General features: G+C 45.2%; 1 protein-coding gene across 1 annotated transcript in view; it reads right to left on the bottom strand.

Moving 5' to 3' along the window:
* NCAM1 (neural cell adhesion molecule 1) overlaps positions 1 to 19,005 on the bottom strand; it is a gene marked incomplete at its 3' end in the record, with an annotated part of 83,417 nt that extends 64,412 nt beyond the window's left edge. Inside the window, exon 1 of the mRNA XM_082296829.1 lies at positions 18,920 to 19,005. Within this exon, the coding sequence (XP_082152955.1) occupies positions 18,920 to 18,974 (55 nt within the window). The 5' untranslated portion in view covers positions 18,975 to 19,005. The remainder of the gene's footprint in view (positions 1 to 18,919) is intronic.
* Positions 19,006 to 19,832: the final 827 nt, after the last annotated feature.

Genomic DNA, 19,832 nt, shown 5'->3' with positions numbered 1-19,832 from the left:
GAGCACATCAGTCAGGTACACAGACATCTCCTGCAGAAAATAATCACTCCCAGGCTTCGTGTCTTCCACACTGAGACCACCCAGTGAGGCTTGCAAGGGTTTTTTTATAAAAACAGTTACTCACTGTTCATCATTTTCCTTGACTAATGCTTTTCACATCACCTTCTGCACCTCAGTAATGCTCAGCGTGCTGAGTTCCAACACATCAGCACCAGCCAGGTCTGTTCTCCCCAGAGCTGTCACTGTTAGATTCATTCCATTCCTTTAGTCAGGCCAGTCCAAGTGACATTCCAGCAAATAAAATCATCCCGAAGGTGACTCAATTTAAACCAAAATACTCAGGCAAGCACACAACATGCACATAAGCACTAAAAACCATTTCTGACACTGGGCAGCATTGAAATTTCCTTTAAACAACTGGATTAGCTGCTGGATTTGGCTGGACTGGATGCTCAGCACAGCTAATAATACCTTACATGGGGCAGAGCAGCCAAAGCTGATCTCTGATTGTCATGTCCATTATTCCCCTGGATCTGGACACTCACTGACACATCCATGAGCTGAGCAGCAGAATAGGAACAACTTCCAGGCTACTCTTCCCCAAGGGTTTCAAAAATATGTGAATGAAATCACTCAGAGCTCATAATAAATGTATTGTGCCTTCTAGGAAAAGAATAATGTTAATAAATAAAACCAGTCAAGGCTGTGGTGAGACAAAAGGGTTAAGGGTGAGTTAGAGGAGCCCCAGTAGCCCCTGCAAGGGACCCGCTGAGATCCATCTGCTCCTGTTTCAGGTTTAAGCACAATTCCACTTTGAGATACCTAAAATAATGCCAGGTTCAACGCAGAAACAGCCAAAACCACGACCTTGAACCAAACCTGACCCTGACATGTGGGGACAGATGTGCCTGGTGAATTCACACACACTTCATGCAATGAGAGGAAAAAACGATTTGGTGCCTAAGTCAGTATGGCCAGGGAATCCAAACTGCAGGTGGAATCTGTCTGTGTGACAGAAAAAGATAAAAATCAAAGCTTGCTAATTGAATATTTGAAGGAAAAGATTAAAATGTTCTGTTATAAATTTTTCTTTACAGAAAGCAGAGCTGTAGGCACAGTTCTGCCTTCAACCCTGCAGCTGCACAGATAAAAATACCCACAGTAACCCAAGATAATTTCAACTCTGGAGTAGCATCTACGTAATTCATGTCCAATCAACTCCTTGCTAAAATCAGCCCTGACTCATGAATGACGGGGGATTTCAATTTTAAGAAACATTTGCTTCTCCTGTGGGAAAAACACAAAGTGCAGTTTGCTCATCCTTGTTCAAAAGTCAGCTTTAAGCATCACACAATAAAGTGGAAGCTTTAGATCACTAATACACAAATAATTAAACATGTATTTGGATGATTTTTTTTTTTCCCTTTCTTGTATCTACTGAAGAAAAAGCCAAACCCAAAGGACAATTCCCACAGAAGCCAAGAATTCTGCCCAAGCAGAGAGCTCCAAACAGCACAAGCCAGCAATTGTCTGTGGAGGGAACAATGGATCTTTCTACTGGGTGAGCTCATTAAAAAATACACTCAGGAGGCCTGGCTGGGACTCAGAGCTCACATGCAAGGTGATTTTTGTTATCAGCCAGCACCTCCTGGGACATCCTCACCCCTCGCTTCATCACAACAGAGATAATGAGCTGCAATTACAGCAAGACACAATTGAAAATAAAGAAATAAATGCATAAATTGGTTCACGACAGGGTGAATACAGTGAGTGACCTGCAGGTTTTGGTCAGAATATTTGAGTAAAATCATCTTCTGTCAGAGGCTGTTGAATTTACTAAAGCCTCACACCAGGCACTCTTCTTTTCCTGGTCATTACACCAGTGTTTTGCATCACTTGAATTCCCCTTTTCATCACCTGCTCTATTTCCCCTACTCTCCCTCAAATTGCTGCAAACTGGGAAAAACAAAACCCGCAAAGTTTGATAACAGATGGCACCAGAAATGTGGGATCTCCTACATGCCTGGAAGCAGGAATTCAGTCACTTCTGTCATTTAGCGAACAGCAACAAAAACCCTCAGAGAAGGTGACTCACTGGGATCCTGACACAGAATTATGGGGAAAATACAAATAAGAATGAATCTCTAAGCTTCAATTACCCACAGTTTTGGGGTGGATGAGGCAAATAATGGAGCTTCTAGGAAGAAAAGAGAAAGAAACGTCTTTTAATGTTATTTTACACCCAGCCCTAACCCAAACCACTGGGATGGTGCTTCTGTCACCCCATTATCCCATCCCCATCCCTCCCAATTCCTTCCTCTTGCTTATAAACACATGGATTCACCACCTCTGCTTTTCTTGCTGTTTTTAAAGCACCTCATTTTGCAAAAATTCCAATTTCCTGCATAGAGACACCTCATTCACTGCACAAATCAGCAGGGAATTACCCAAACTTTCTGGGTGTCCACTTCAAAGAATACCCCAGGAAAAGGTGGGCACATTCTCCAAAAAAAACCAGACAGAAATACATAAATTTTATCTGTGCACAACAACTTTTCCTGCAATCTCCCAGCTCTCTCCATCTATGCCAGAAGTTTTCTCCCCCTTAATTACACTTTGCTCTGAATTAAGCTGGATTTTCCCCTCTTCAATGAGGACAATTTCCCCCTTCATCCTCATTTATTTGCCAGCATTCAAATTCTGCTGCTTTCCAAGTGCATCCCTGCTAAAATCCTGACGTTCCAGTGATGGCATTTGTGAGCAATTTCCTGCCAGAGATTTACATCTCCTGTTCCCCCTCACGTCTTCCCCACTCCCATACCCCTGAAACAAAGGAAACAGCAAGGAGAAGCAGTTGGGAGCTGGAACAGTGATCCCATTGTCCTCCCAAGACATCAAAGTCCACGATGCAGCTGCTCCTAATGGGCACCAGAACAAGGAACACGGGGGCTCATGCCTGGCTTTGATTAATTGGCAGTGGCACCACGATTTAGAACAGGATTTTGTGATTCTGCAGCAGGAACCTGTCACGGATCAGGCAGGGCTCATGCAGGACCTGCTCATTTTCATGGGGAATGACTGCAGTGGCATCTCCCCTGTTCTGCCTCTTCCAACCAGCACAGGAAGAAATGTAGGGATGAAATTCAAAGATAATGGGAGCTGCTATGATGGGAAACAAAGGCAGAACTACAGAGATTAAATTAACACTCAGACGGTGAAAATATACTATAAATGAGACTGATCGATACAAGTGGTTGATATAAAAAATGGGAATGCACTGGTAATGCATGGATGTGATTTTCCTACTTATCTATAGTCAACGTTCATCCTATGCTTTCTTTTTTTAGATAGAAGGAAAACCAAATAAACATTCACTGGAGTTGTAACCAAAGCTGTAAGTGGGAATTTCCCAGTCAAACACGTTTCTGATGGGATCCCCCAGGCCCAGGAATCAGGAGATCCTTGGTGCCACCTCCCCCAGGACTAGATGACCTTGTGAGCAGGTATTCACTCCTCAGGGCGCTCTGAGGGACATTTAATGTCATCTGTACATTTACTGTAATCCTGGACACTGAATAAAGTGCTTCCATCACCTCACACAGCAGCTCCAACCGCAGGTCCCCTGCCAGCAGCCTGGGCCAGGTGTCCCCAGGGAATTCAGGGGATTTAGGTTAAGCACCCATCTGTCTGATTCCACACCCTACACTGCCTTCTCCAGGCTTTTTATTCTGCAGGGGAAAAGCTCCAACTCCAGTCACAAACACTTGCTGCTGTTTCTGTACAATCTGATTCAGGAACCTCTGCAGCGTCTGATCACGGCCTGGACACCACAGGGCACACACCCAGAGGGCATTTCACTGCCAAAAGCAGCAAAATCCTAATTCCCAAGTGCTCTTAGCTGCATTCCAGTCCTGGCAAACCCAGAGCGCCTTTCTTATCTTTGCAGGGTGACAACACCCTGGTTGGAAACTCACCAAAGGCAAAACCCTCCCACCAAAACAAAGAAACAAGTTCATGACTTGCTCTCTTGAGAAAAGCTACAACAAACCCAACCTACAACACAGACTGTCACTGTTGCGAAGGGCACGTTCACTGCTCACTGACTCCAGGGCCATTTATTCACCTGTTCGGCTTTTAAATTAGATGTTCTTAGCCTTAACCTCTCCTCTTTTTTCACCAGATCGTTATATCCAGTAGAGAGGTTTTCTACATTAAAAAACGCAATCTGTAGGATGAGAATCCAACAGAACTCGCAGAGCTCATTGTACTTCTCAACCATATTTTATTCCCTTTTCTTCAATCCATTTACCATGTCCAGGGTGGATGGTTTGGGGACTTTTTATCCATCTCAACAGCCGGAGTGGGAACACCACACAAGTTCCCTTCCAACAACAAGGAATGACTTCACTCTTGTTTTCCTAAGCATGCAAAAAAACCAAGGGGGGAAGGCCATATGCAAAGCCTGCTCCCAGAATCCTTTCCCTTGCAAATTCACAAGCAGAGTGTTTTCCATCTGTTTGCAAAGAATGTCAGATAATAAATTACTATTCCACCTTCTGTGCTGGAAAACAGAACAGAAAACAGTGCCTGGAGTCCCCACCCACCCTGTCCCCCTTGCCCAGCTCTGTCAGCAGCCCTGATTGATTCTCCACCAGCACAAATCCAACAGCCCCAGCCACGCTCCAGTAAATCCCCCCTTTTTGGGCCAATTTACAATCAGATCTGCGAGGTGTCCAAGGGACAGCAGGCACCCGTCCCCATCCAGCCCTGGGGACAGCCAGGCTGCTCCCAAGCACTGCACGTGATAAATTCATTAATAATCCATTTATCCAGGAATGTCAAAACTTCAGTATGCAGCAAACAAGAGAAAAATGTTCTGAAAAAGAAGAAAAAAAGTGGCAGTGGGAAAAAGTCAGGAAATAATGGATTTAGGAATTAATAATATATTACATCCCAGAATTAAACGGAATATATATAAATCAAGGAGTTAGGAAACAAGGGCATTAGGAATTAATTCAAAGCCAGGACACATCACCTAATGCTTCCTCACCAAGGGTTAAATTCATAAATTTGTGTAAAAATTAATGATGTCAAAAGGAAAAAAAAATAGATTTGGAAAAAAGCACCCCTGTCAATGTCACAGGAAGGAGTCCCATAGACTGCAGTGAGCTGTGCCTGAGAAACATCACTAATTATGTACTGGAGGCCAAACTAACAATTGAATCCGCAGTTTGAGAGGGGAGAAGGGAAAAACAACGAGAAACCCTGAAGCAGACAGAGAATATCAGCACATCAATCACGGCTTTGTGGTGCTTGAAACACAAATGGCTGAAGGCAGATCTCCAACTACACCAAACTGGATTTGAGGTCCCTCCGTGCGTCGCTGCAGTGCCTTGGTTGATGGATCCTGCAAACGGCTCCACGCAGGTTTTGGAGAGGGGAAACACAAATTCCCCGGGGAAACGTGCAGAGCTGCAGAAATCCCACACACAGCCCCAGAAAGTGCAGCTGAAGGAACCATCAGCATCTACAATATGCTGAATTCTGGGAGTCACTGCTGCACTTTGTATTTATCTGAGGCTCCTGAAAGGCTTCATCCCTCCAACCACAGGCCAGGAAGAAAACAGCTATTTCCAGCAGCACAAGGGAGGCTGATTTCCTTGGAAAGCCATGTACTTCCCAATCCCTTGAAAGGAAGACGAGGGAACAGCCAAGCTTTGCTTCCTGGAGGGAGGGAAGGAGAGCTGCACACTCTCTGTAGGAACAGCTTCACTCGTGAGGCACCAGATTAAAACACCCACGAGTGCTGAAGTCAAGCGAGGCCAAACTGCAGCCCTGCTCAGCTCCCCCCTGGCTGGAAGGGAAAGGAGATTAGAGGAGGAAAACAAGGTAGAACCAAGCCTTATTCCAAGTTTATCCCCATGGAGCATCCTAAATCTCGAGTACAACATCTCCTGGCCCACGTGAGATTTGTGACGCCTTCAAGGGCAGCATCTGGTGGCACAGGGAATGCAGGGAAAAGCCAGAAGAGATGGAATTATGGATTCCTGGGATAACTCTTTGCTCTTCCACCCTGATCAGCAGGACACAGAGGGCCCTTGGGAGAATCTGGGTACCAAATTTACTGAAAGAACTTCCATGGCCATTTCTGCCCCTGGAGCTCAGATAAAACACACCCAGGGCCCTCCAGCACCACGACACTGAAATCATTTTGGTGCTAACCAGAACCAGGACTGTGTGATTGCAACCCACCAGGAATACTCTTATCAGAAAGGTAAGAATTTATCTTTGTGCTGGATTCTGTGATGGTTTGAGACACAATTATGGCAAACCCAGCTGCCTGCACCAACACTGGCCCAGCCTCTTTCTGCAACAACAGAGGATGTTCACTAAGAAAAAGCAGGTATTTATTTAGAGATGTCTTCCCAGTGCTAAATATTTAAAATAAATACTCATGATTGGCCTACCCCATCCAAAACTCCACTGCTTAAGCAGGAGGTCATGAAGAAAACTGTCTATGCATCCACCAGACAAACAGGTAAGTACTGAGCATCCTCATCACCTCCTTTATGGTTTCTGTTCAAAATATAAAAATCTCCCACTGCATTTGATGTCTTTTATCAACAGCACAATAAATCAGTGCCATCTAGTGGAGTCCAAAATGTTAACCTGGACCACAGCTTCCAGATCTTACCTGTCTTGAATGTACAACCTCTCAAAGAACCTTCCCTGCAGTGCAGGCAGCTGATCCATCAAATACATGAGTTTAAAACACTGTACTTCAGTCCCCCTCACCTTCCAGAAACCTGCAGGACACCTGGAGCCCAAAACACCCCTCCAGCATCAGCAGGAACTCACCTTTAGAGCTCCTGAATGTGCAGCCAACAGCTCTGCACTTACATGGAATATGGGCCAAAAATCAACGAAAATGTTCAGTACCAAGGAAAAAAAATCCTGTGTTGATTTACAGTGATTGTTCCAGCAGTTTAGGAACTAATAATGCATGAGGATGGTTAACAGTGGTACCATCACATTTCATTAAAAACACCCCAATTAGCACGGTGGGATTCTGTACTTCTCTGTTTCAGCCCCTCTACAAGGGCACCAAGATCATTCAACTGCTCTAGGAAAGTAAAATTTGTCCAAACAAAACAGGAGCACACACCACAAGTTAAATCAAAGTCTCCTCCTTTGTGGTGGTGAAATTCCAGGCTTTTAGATGAGCACAAAATGTGATTAGTTCCCTTTCCATTGTTAAAATACCATTTCTGGGTTTATGGGATTATAAGGAGTGCTCACACACCATTATTAAAAAAAACCCCAAAAATATGAGCTATGAGTGAATTAATTGGCAACAGAATTGACCAACAAGATCAACAAGATGTGGTCCAGCTGCTGCAAGATGCCACCCCAAAGTTACAAAGGGAGTTTAATTCCTGTTAAGGCTTCCACATATCCAAAGAGAGAATTACACATCCTGTCTGTAGCAAAAATCACCTTTTCCTTCCCAAATGCTGCTTCTGTGGGCTCCCATTTAGCAACACCCATGAATTTTACAGTTATGCCCAACTGCTCCAGTGAAGAATCCTGGTTCCCCTTCATAACTCTCCCACTTAGCTCCAACATGGGACTCTTTTTAAATTGCCAGCAAACATGGAAATGCAGATACTCTGAAAGGTTTCTGGATCTGACGCAATGCCAGGCAGGGATATTTTTAGTTCTAATCCATTTAAAGTGCTAAATTCCAAGGGAATCAGCAGCATTGCTTTCACTCACCACTCCAACTAAATTCCTCTGGTCCCACTACTCACTGCAATCTTCAAGGAAAAGGAGATAAGAGAACCATTCACCTGATAAGAAAATACCTTTATCTTTTGCTTTTTTAATGCTTGGAGGTATTTCTGCATGTGCCACTAAATAATAAATCACACACAATGAATCTTTTGGACACAGAGGACACTGCAGGAATACATCAATAATGCAGGGCCTGAATGCACAAAATGAGTGAGTGTGGGATTTGCTATTTTTATCTCGAGGCTGCTTTGGATGGACCAATTTAGGTTGATGAAAAACAACTCCTGGGAATACACAGAAGCCTTGGAATAAGGCACTGATCACTCTCCAGACCTGCCAGAGCGACTGCAGCTACAAACCAGAGCCTGAAATTCAGGGCTGAACACAACAAAAATGGTCCACAATGGGGTTGTGCTTTCATTCAAATCGAGATCCAGTCTCAAAAAACAAGACTTCATACAAAAATAGCTTCTTTTAACCAAAATAATGGGGATTTCAATAGGACTTTCATCTGCAGGTGATTGGCACGTTCAGCCTTTTCTTTGGGGAGTAACAAGTAACTAAAACAGAGACAGGTTATCAGAAACTTAAGTACACCCATTAAAAAGCAAAAAGAAAGCTTTAATTTATTGGTATTAGATAGCAGTAACAGAGATTGTCCTAAAGGACAGCCTTTAGAGTTCTCTCATCTCCCACAAGTCATTACTTTCACATTAAAATGATGCAAAACCCACAAGCTTGTGTATAAAACACTTACTACTACTATTGTTTTATGAGCAAACACCAACAACTGCCATTGATAAAAGCAGAAATAGCTGAAGTGTGTTTGCCCAGAACACAGAAAAACCCAAGGCAAACACACTCCAGGGACTGCTCCAGCAGCTTCTGCTCCAAGTGCACCTTTCTACCTCGAATATTCAAGGACTCCTTAGTAAAAGAATGGAAAAAGCTGCTCCAGAAAATGTGTGTTTTAAAAAAGAGCCCAATTCAAAGGGGTTGAAGTGCAAGTTTTCTTCTGGAAGAGAGACTGAGGGAAAAAATATCCCAGGACTGGGTTTGTTCAATGCTTTGCTAATGATGCTGAGATTTGCTGCAAAGCAAAGGAGATTTTTGTTCTTACAACAGAACCTAAGTGTGAAATAGCACAAATGTTGACAGATTGGTTTAAATCCTCCCAGTGCTCCCCTTCAGCAGAGCTGAGAGCATCCAGCAAGGAAAAGAGCACTGTTTTTATGAATTTGCTGTGTTTTCCCCTACCCACCCACAGCAAGTCATTAATGAGCAGCAGGTCACATTAATTGCAGTGTGAGCAGCAAGGCAGGGCCTGGGTGGGAAAAAAACCCCAAAACATTTCCTCTTTCAGTGAAATCCCTGTTCTTTCAGCAGGTGTAAGAAAGATGAGCACAAGTCATTTATTTCAAAATAAATGGCCACTCTGCAGATTTCCACTGATCTTTACTCAAGTAGCCACTTGGAACTTTCCCAGGGCCAGGTGATCCCTCAGTACCTGTGAGCAGGTGAGACAAATTCCTGCCTGGATATTCCCTGGGACTGTGCCTGACGTGGATAAAAGCAGGATTTACCTCCTCGTGCCCGATACTGTGTGCAAACAAACTGCACACCAGCATGACCACGAAAAACACACTTCTGTTTGGCCAGGAATAAAAGCATCCAACAGAAATACCCATTTCTAGACATGAATAACTTTTATTCTATTAAGCACAAATATTTCCCAGTATTTCCTGCTCTGGAGCTAATATTCATGCTAGCCTGAAGTGGGAAATTAAAACCACAAACAATCACTGCAGCACTAAGTTCTTTTTGTCCACGAAGCACAAACTACTCCAAGTTTGCTTGTATTTCATGAAATACTCATTTTACAGAGAAATGGAGAAAAATTAGAGAGTGAAATGGCCAAAGCCCATCCCCAAATAAAATAAAATGGCAAAGCTAGAAGTGAATCAATATGAAATTAAATCTCTGGTGCTGTAGCTCTTCTTACAGTGAGTTCTCTGCAGCAAAACCAAAGTTGCTCCAGATTGTCTACAACAAATAAATGTTCACAGTTTATTCCCTTCATGCATCCCAGCTTCCCTCCTCCATTCCCAACAAAGCCCAGCCACCAGGGAGTAGGGAACAAACGCTGAGGGCCTTCCCAGATCATGAAGAGATTAAACTGCAGGAGGATTTAGGGAGTGTGCAGTAATTCCGTGTGTCTGCTCCCAGCCCCAAAAGCACGTTAGACTTCTGGGGATTATCTGCTGCAAACACAACCAAAACACGGCTCCAGTTCTCTGTTATTTTGATTCCTGCAGGCTCATAATAATTCAATAAGTTCCTTGGCCAAGCAGCTGTTGATTGTATTTTGCTAAAATGCCATGCACAAGCGTCTGATGACGTTCTCTCATTCTTAACATACTGAAAAATGCGAAATTAAATCCTAAAATATTATAATTAGCCCATAATGACTGGGCATTTTGCTCACTAGATCCTGAGCTGCACAGACTCTGTTAAGCATATTAACAAATTTAAAAGAAGGTTTAAAAATGGTTATTTTAAGGCTTTCAGAGCACACCCAGGTGGGCACTAAGGGCTTCATCATAACAGTGCCACAGCTTGCACACAATTAATATTAACGAGATAAAAACAATATGAAGGCAGTTGTTATTACAGGGAAATAGCCACATTGGTTGTATTTAGTACTTGCTGCTACACTTAACCTCTAAATACTGCAAGTGCAAGGAGCTTTATATGAAATTATGAGGGAAATAAATGGGAATTGTCTGGCAGGGATGGTTTGGGGGTTTCTTTCTGACCGCAGTGACACAGGCAAAGCTCTGCTACCTCATGGAAATCCACCCATTCCTACCCCAAAACATCCACACATAAACCCAACAGTTCGCACTAAAATACAGCAAAATTAACATTTAGCAGAAGAATGCTCTCCCCATCTCGTTGCCTTAACAGCATCACCAAATTACAAAAATTCCTCATGTTCGGTACAAAAAGACCCTGAAAATACCATTTTGAACACAGAGAGCAACAATAAACACAGAAAAAATCACTGCAGTGATTGGTTTCCACAAAGACCTTTCCAAGTTAAACCCAACCTCAGCCCAGCCTGAACATCATCACTCAAGGCTGTTGTGGCTTTTTTAGCTCCTAGGACACCTGTTTGGAAACTGCTGCTTTACATAACCTCATTCCTAAAATTCACACCAAGAGGGAACTCTCTGCCAGTTTTCTAGCAAAACAAAATAATCAAGTGTAAGAAAATATGCCCGAAGAGTTAATAAAGCAAGGAAAAGCAGGAGGAAAGAGACACCAAGGACTTCAGCAAACAGCTCAATAATATTGATTAAACACAACCATAGGATAACATCTTTGGGTTTGGGAAGCACAGTGGTATTGGTTGTCTGAAATGCAGCTTTTCCTTCCAACAAAAGGTTTTCTTCAGCAGAACCAGTGTCACTACAGGGATGGATCAGTTTTCACCTGTAGTCACAACAAGAGCTGTTGGTTACTCACAACCACAATTTGCAGCCCAATTCTCCTACTCATTGTGCCAAAATAAAATTCCCACTATGCTGTACTACTATATATGTGTGTATATATATATATATTTTTTTTTTATCTGTACATCTTCTCCTTCAGAACACCAACCCATCACCCATTGAAACATCTTCACTGCTTACTAAAATCCGTGTTTCAATATCTGTGTGTTTTTGGGACCCGTACAAAGAAAAGGATCCAAAATCTCCCCTTTTCTGGATTTTTCTGTACAGAAACAGCTCATTAACACCTCGCCCCACACTGCCCCAAAGCAACAGCTGAAGTTACATAAAACCTCATCACCACAGGAATGCGGTGGCCTGGGAAATCCTGTTATTCCCAAACTCACACAACCTGAAATCTCCCCAACCTTTACCCCGTCCCCGTGTTTCCCAAAGCCATCAAGACCTACAGCGTGGCCTGCTGTGATCCCAAAAGGCAAAACCACGGAACAATATTTTATTTGGAACCCCGACTGCCCGACAAGCCACAGATATCTGCAGGTTCCACTGTCAATATTCGGCATCGCGGCGCTCGGAGCCCACGAGCAGCGGAGCGGGGCTGTCCTTCCCCAAACCCTGCCCGGATTCTGCTGCTCTCAGCCCCGCCACTTGAATGGAATAAAAACCCTTTTGAGCACGACAATCGCAGCCCCCCCTCCTCCCTTCGGGCACACTCTGGGACTCCTCAGTGCCGGCACAATGCAAATAAGGCAGAGTTCCTTTGAAAGGGTGATTAATATGCAAAGACAGGCTGCTCTTTAGCGGGCTCTGAAGAACCACCGCCGAGCATCCCCGAACTCCGAGGTCCCCTCAATTACTGCCCGTGTTTATTTTAAACATCAGATTATGCAATAATGCCACGCATTAAAACCCAATTTGCCAATATTGTGCAAACACCACCGAACTGGCTGCTCCTCCTTTGTAGCACGGTGAAACACAGCCTTGAATATCCCACATATGAAGGCGCTGAAAAAAAATGGGATTAAAATTGCTGAAAGCTTAATGCACATCAATCTTCGTGGTAAAAAGAACTGCACTTGGAACTCACTGCAAAGAACTGTGCTTTTAAAATACATGTTTAGGGTTTTTTTTCATAAAACAAGAACATTTACAATCCTACAGTTTGATTTCAGGGACAATTAACTAAATTCTGCAGGAAAATATTGCAGCTCTTGTGACAACTTAAGAATTTTTTTATAGAGTTGCTTTTGGGACAAGAGATATTAAACATCTGGAAAAGCCCATTCAATTTTGGAGGCAACAATTTTCTATTTCCATTGTCTAAAATCTTTATCACTTTATTTCATCACTTATCACCTACTCAACTCCACAGCTCAGCCAAGTCTCTCCTCTGGAAAGGACCTTGAATTTCAAGCACTGATTCACACCAAACTCTGCCCGAAAGGTAACCTGAATATGTCACCTGATTCATTTCTTCCTCCAACCCTCTATTTCACACAATTCCCCATTTCTTTACACAGATTTACACATTCCCATTCAAGTCTTTGGAGTTATATTTCACGTTAATCAGTGTGGTAAATTATAATTAACCATAAACCCGTAACAAATAGTTAACATTCTTGTTTATCTTAAAGATTCGAGGGTGATAAATATGATTAATATAAACAAAGAAAGGTAAATTAAATATTCAAATAAGCTTCTATTCTATTTTTATAAGAGTAGAGGTAGGAAAATCACAGAATAATTGAGATTGGAAGGGGCATCTGGAGATTATCCAGTCCAGGAGGGGAAGGCAGCTGCAGGAGGTCACCAGGGATCTGGCTGGGTGGCTTCTGAAGGCTCCATGGATGGAGAATCCACAATCTCTCCACTCAACCTGTTCCAGGATTCATCCAACAAAAAAAGTCGGGATTTTGGTGTGCTTTCATATGTTCAGACAGGATTCGCTGTATTCCGCTTTGTTCTGCCCCTGGGCAATCACTGGGCTGATTCTGGTTGTCTTCACTCCTTCCCAGCAAGAATTCATCCACACCCACATCCCCTCGAGGCTTCACTTTCCAGTCTCAGCTTCTTCTCACACCAAAGATGCTCCAGTCCCTCTTCCAGACTCTCTCCAGTAAATCCACAGATTTTTTTGGCACTGGGGAGTCCAGAATTAGACCCTGCACTCCAAACGTGGCCTCAGCAGTGAGGAGCAGGTGGATTTTCAGAAAATTACCCTGACTTGCCTGATTTTAATAACAAATTGTGGAAAGTACCTACCCTGATTTACCCAATGGCTGTAACAGTCTTAAAACTCAGCTATGAAGAAAACATAAATATTTTATTCAAGACATGATGAGATTGACAATTCTGGAACAATTAGAACAATCAAGAGTTTCTTTAAATGGATTCTGTCCTGGCTGACAACGCCCTGCTGAAGTGATGGATATTTAACTCAAATCAAATGGGCTCCCCCATTCTGAGAAATCGACCATTTCAATGGATTTCCCAAATATTTTCCACATTATTCTACCAAGGCTGTACTGAACCAGCCAACTCCCAGTTTTCCCAGCAACCCCTGCATCTGTCCTGTCACAAGATCTGGGATGCAAATAGAGGATGGATCAACCCTGCCACGTTTCCCATTACTGCCTGCAGCCTAAACTTAACGTCCTTGCATCAGATTTACTGATATAGAGCTGCATCCCTGCCAGGGCCCAGTGCAGCAGGAATGGCTGCAGGAGCAAGGCCTGCCACTCCCTGGCCTTTGTCCCCTCTGTGACCTGGTTTTCAGCCTGAATTTACCTGGGGACAGTCAGGGTCTCACAGACCTTTGGTCTCTCCATCACCTGGCAGGGCAGGAGCATAGAACCCACAGTGAGTAATTACAGAGCTGAAAATCTCCCACATTCCCAAACCCCAGCTCTATTTCTGAGCATGATCAGGGAAGTTGAGACATTAATCTTCAGATTAATCTTCAGGCACAAGCTTTTTTTTTTTTTTTTTTTTCCCAAACCCAACATGGCTCCCTGACTTCTGCTGCAAACACCAGATCTCCGTCCTAATTATTATTCACTTTTAAGGATTTGGATAACTCCCCCAGCTCTTAAGCACGGCTCTGTGTGACTACACCCCACAGCTGCTGCTGCTTCTTCAGAGGAATCTTACAGCTATTTGCACTTGCTTTGCAGGATAAACCTCCCATTGTGTGCTGTTCCCCAAAAATCAGCTTTTCCGGCAGCTGCCTGGAGATCTGGAGCTCTCAGGACTGAGGCTGTTGATGTCCCACATTTGTCCAAGTCAGAATTTAGCTGAAGCACCTCCAGTACATAAATTCTTGTGTTAAAAGCAACCTCAGAAGCCAAAGCTGTAACATGGTCCAAAAAATGCTCTGAGGAAGCTTTCAGGTGGCTTTGGGTATTTTCAAATACGTCAGCACCTCCCCCGGACACCCCGACGTGCTCTGGCACAAGGTTTTTCATGGAATCACAGGATCACTGAGGTTGGAAAAGCCCTCCAAGGACATTGAGTCGAAGCTGTGACCAATCCCCACCTTGCCCAGTAATTCCTTGGACACCTCATCGATGGGGAATCCAAACCTCCCAGGGCAGCCCCTGCCGACATTTAACCCTTTCCATGAAGAAATTCCTCCTGAAATTGCTTTTTGTGGAACCAGAGAATCCCTAAGGTTGGGAAAGGCCTTGAGGACCATCAAGTCTCATTGTCAACCCTGCACCACCACCGTGTTCACCACCGAACCCTGTCCTGAAGTGCCACAGTCACACATTTCTGGGCACTTCCAGGGATGGTGACTCCATCCCTTATCTGTCATTTATCCTTGGAAGGTCTGGCAGCTGCAGGCATCACTTCTGGACAGGGATTATCTGCCTTCCCATCGATACAGTGGAAACTACTGGATTTTAAGCCATACATCTACTTTAATGTGAAATTTATCCCTGATTTTTATCCATTTTCCTCCATTCCATCTACACCGCAAACCAAAAACCACAGAAAAACCTCCCTCCAAGGGCAGGAGCAGGCGCTGCCATTTGGCTCTCACGGTCACTTCAAAAGGCATCGTTCCTAATGAGCAGCTGCATTTCCCCACCAGGAACTGCGGGGCCATAATGGCCCTGCTGCCAAGCCCTCCTCATTTCCATCCCTGTGCACAGCCAGCCCTTTGCTCCATGCTAATGTGTTTTCCTAAACAAAAGGAGCCACAGCCAGCTGACCTTCAAATTTGCTTCTGTGATTTGGATGGCTCAAAGTCTATTTGCCTGGTGGCTCTTTTTTTTTTTTTTTTTTTTTTTTTTTTTTTTTTTGGGGGGGAGCGTTGGGATGAAAAGCGACACATAAATTCCCAAAAACCATGCGCAGAGGAACCATCCAGGAGAGAGGAGCTGCTGGGAGCCGTAGTTCCCTGCACAGACACACCCTCAGCCGAGTTACTGCCATTCTCCCTGTTTATAAACAGCAAGGAAAACACCACAATTCTGTTTCCTTGTGGTTTTCAACCTTTGATATTTACAAGTGAGTCGCTTTGCTTGTTTCACATCACATTTCACACCCCTGGGAAAGGACAGGATTGGGAGATAAACAAAGACATCATCTTTTCACTGCACCTGAAAAACACTGCCATGGTGGTATCAGATACTTGAACCTTTCTCATAATTCCCTGCATCAAAGCCACGACACAGTTCCAAAGGAAACAGCTTCTCCCAGGCTGCTTACAGAGACATCTGGGCAAGTTCATAATGCCCACCTTAAGTTGGAATCACACTGCAATACACTGCAAAACCGATGCTTCCAAAACCACACCAGAAACCCACCGAAAAACCATTTTTTATATCACCAGGTGTGTTAAATAATGAGAAAAACCACAGGATGGCCTTTAAAATGAGGAAATAAACTGTGCTTTGTCTCCTCCCCGAGCTACCCCTCTGTTCCTCAAAGACTGATGGCAGCAGATGCAGGATCCCCTCCTCCTCCTCCTCCCCCAGCAATTGGTTCTGCTTCCCTGGCAGCCCGTGGAGGAAATCCATGGCATCACCCTCCCACCCCCAAACAAACAGGAAAACCCATAAAAACCCCCCCATGGCATTCTCTATCCACGAGAAACCATCACTTGTACCCGACGGCAGAGCAGTCTATCCTTAAAATATATTTCTGGAGACGAGCCAAGAAAAGTGAAGGCACTTTCAGCCTGGAGAGCAGCCACAATCTTTAACACTTAAAAACTGGGGATTCATTAAGCTACTATTATATTAAATGTTCTTAAAACAACCCCCGACAAAACCCACACGCAAAAGACCCAACAACAAAAAAAACAACCCAAGAGTCAAGTCGGGAATTCTCAAGTTCAAGTGTCAAGAGGATAAAGTTGATACAAAATACTCTCTATTCTTTAGGAAACCATAGTTCTCAGGATGCACATGAAAGGAGAGGAGCCATCTGCTCTGTCTATAAATCAGCTTCTGAATTATCAGAGAATGTTTTCATTTTACAGCAGACTAAATAAATCAGCACTATCACAGGCCAGGGGGATACACACAAAATGTGGAATTATTCTAAAAGACGTGGTTTGGTTGTGAACCTACCCCACAACTGTGCTCAGACAACAGTTTCCTCAGGGATTCCTCACTAATAAATATCTCTCTCTTGCCTCCTCTTATATTTAAGCTTAAGGTTTCCTTAGCAGCACGATCATAAAATAAATATAATAAAATAAATAAAAATAAATAAAACACCCTCTTGCACTGACATCTCCACAGCCTCCAAAGCAAAATCCCTTCTCCCCCATCACAGACTGGTGAGCTCAGCTGGGAAAAAAAAAGACGGTACGAGACCAGAGCATCCTTTAGGGTGGAAAGCAGAGCTTGATGTGCTTGGTGCTGTTTTCACCATAAACACTGCTGCTGCTTTGTTCTAGCTTTTTAATATTTTATTTGGTTTTTGTGTTCTCCATTTTATGCTGATTTAACAGTTCCAGCTGTGCAGCTCCCTAGGCAGTCTCCATATTCATAATTATTATTATTGGATAAACATGTATTTGAGTCAGGCAACAGATGATATGCAGATAATTTTTCTTTTGCTTACTCCCATTTATTTCCCCTGGAAAAAAAAAAAAACAAAAACCAACCAAACCGCTTTATTGTGCCCTCCCACAGCTGAGAAAGGCTGTGTGAATGTGTCAGGGAGGCGATGGCTGTGCAATCGCAGGGAGCAGTCTGGCATCTCAGCACGGGTGAGAGCAGGAATGTGCAGAGACAGGGATGGGAGGGTGTGGCCGGGCCAGATGCAGATCTGGATACCGGGAAGAGCTGCTGGGAACGGGAGCACAACCCCTCCGTTATTACACGGACCCTCTAATAAGCACGGGTTATTTTTTTTTAATAAAGAGAGGCTAAACAGCAGCGCTTTGCCGCGGGAGAGCCGGGTATGGTTCAGGGTGGGTGCTGTGCTGATGTTAAACAGGTGGCTCAGATTTGGCAGCAGCCCTGGGGACACTGGTGGCACTGGTCCACCGCGACAGCGATTGTCACCACGAGAGCTGAGAGAGCCCCAGCAGCGGTAATTGCTTAAGCAGATAAAAATCCTCAGCGTGGGGAGGGGTGGTGGGTATGGAGCAAGGGGAGAGGAGAGGCTGGGCAGGGATGGAACACGGCAAGGACACACCAACACCTCCAGGGATCGCGGGGACCGGGCACAGCACCGGGAGCCACACACGAAATGCGGAGCCGAGAGGGGCTGCCAGCCGAACGCGGTGACAACTGCGAGGGGGCGATGGCACAGGCAGCCCGGGCGGTGCTTCAGGCCGGGATGCTCCCGAGGGACGGGGGAACAAGGGATGAGGAGCTGGCGGACAGGACAGCGAGCAAACACCGGCGGAGCGCAGCGCGGCTCGGGGAGCGCTCCCCGGGGAGCGCCGGCACGGACAGCGTCGGAGAGGGGGGAGGGAGGGAGGGATGAATGAATGGATGGACGGATGGATGGATGGACGGACGGACAGCACAGGGATGCAGCCCGGAGGAGGGATGCTGGCCGGGGCGGGGCCGGCACAGGTGTGGCCGCTCCATCCTGCCGCTCCCAAACACGGGCGGTGGCGACCCGGGCGACCACCGGCGGCTACCGAGCGGCCACGGCTGCACCGCTCGCGCCCGGGTCCGCTCCACAACGGCAGCGCCCCGCGCCCCTCCTTTTTTTTTTTTCCCCCTCCCTCTCCTCCTTCTTCTTTTATTATTCCAGCCGCTCTACGGCGATCGCATCCCTCGCTCCCTCCCTGCCCGCGTCCGTGCCCCGCTCGCGGAGGGCGGGGGGCATCCTCGCTGCGCGCACCGAGCCCGCCGCCAACACCGCCAGCGCGGCCGCCGCCCCCGGCGCACGCAGCATCCCCTCCGCGCCCATTGTCTGCGCTCCCCGCGCACCGACCCGCACGGCCCGCGGGTCCCCGGGGCAGCCCGGCCGCCTCCCCCCCTGCCAGCCCCCCGCGGCCCCGCCGTCTCCTCCGGCCGCGGCGACGCCGCGCGGCCCCGCGGACCCCCCGCACCCCCAGAGCCCCGCGCAGCCCGGGGTCCGCCCGACCCCATTGTTCGCGGCGCGCCCCCGCCCCTGCCGCCCTCCCGCCGTACCTGCGGCTCGCAGCAGGACGAAGGCGCAGGGCAGCACGGCGAGCAGCAGCAGCATCGCACCGGCGGGCCGGCGAGCCGCTCGCCGGGGCTGCGGGCGCGGGGACGGGCGCGGAGAGCCGTGCCCGGGGTGGCCGCTCCGCTGCGCTCGCTGCGCCCGGCGCGTCCCGGCGCCGCCGCGCTGACTGACAGCGGCCGCAGCGCGCAGCGATCCCTGCGCGCCGAGCGCGCCCGCCGATCCTTCCGCCGCGCCGACAAGTAGTGCCGCGCCCGCTGCGCGCCCGGCGGGAGGCACGAGAAAGAAAACGTACTTGTTTAGGCAAAAAATAAACGATTGAGTAAAAAAACCCAAAGAGTTATTATTTTTTTATTATTATCACCGTCATAATTAATAATTATTATGGGATTAGAATAGAAAATATTCTAATGTGTATAATATGTATTCTAATTTGTCTGTAAATATGTGTATGTAATATGTATTATATGCGATAGAAAATGTGTATATATTATGCATTATATATATGTGTATATTATGTATTCTATATGTGTGTATATATTATGTATTATATATATGTCCGTATATTATGTATTATATATGTGTATATATTATGTATTATATATATGTATATATTACATATTATATATATGTATATATTACATATTATATATATGTATATATTACATATTATATATGTGTGTATATTATGTATTATATATATGTATATATTATGTATTATATATGTGTATATATTATGTATTATATATATGTATATATTATGTATTATATATGTGTGTATATTATGTATTATGTATATGTATATATTACATATTATATATGTGTGTATATTATGTATTATATATATGTATATATTACGTATTATATATATGTATATATTACATATTATATATATGTATA

This window comes from Coloeus monedula, assembly GCF_965178545.1.
Source record: "Coloeus monedula genome assembly, chromosome: 25".
Classification (NCBI taxonomy): Eukaryota; Metazoa; Chordata; class Aves; order Passeriformes; family Corvidae; genus Coloeus; species Coloeus monedula.
Note: the sequence above shows the minus strand (reverse complement) of the source record. Positions and strands in the feature narration are given on the sequence as shown.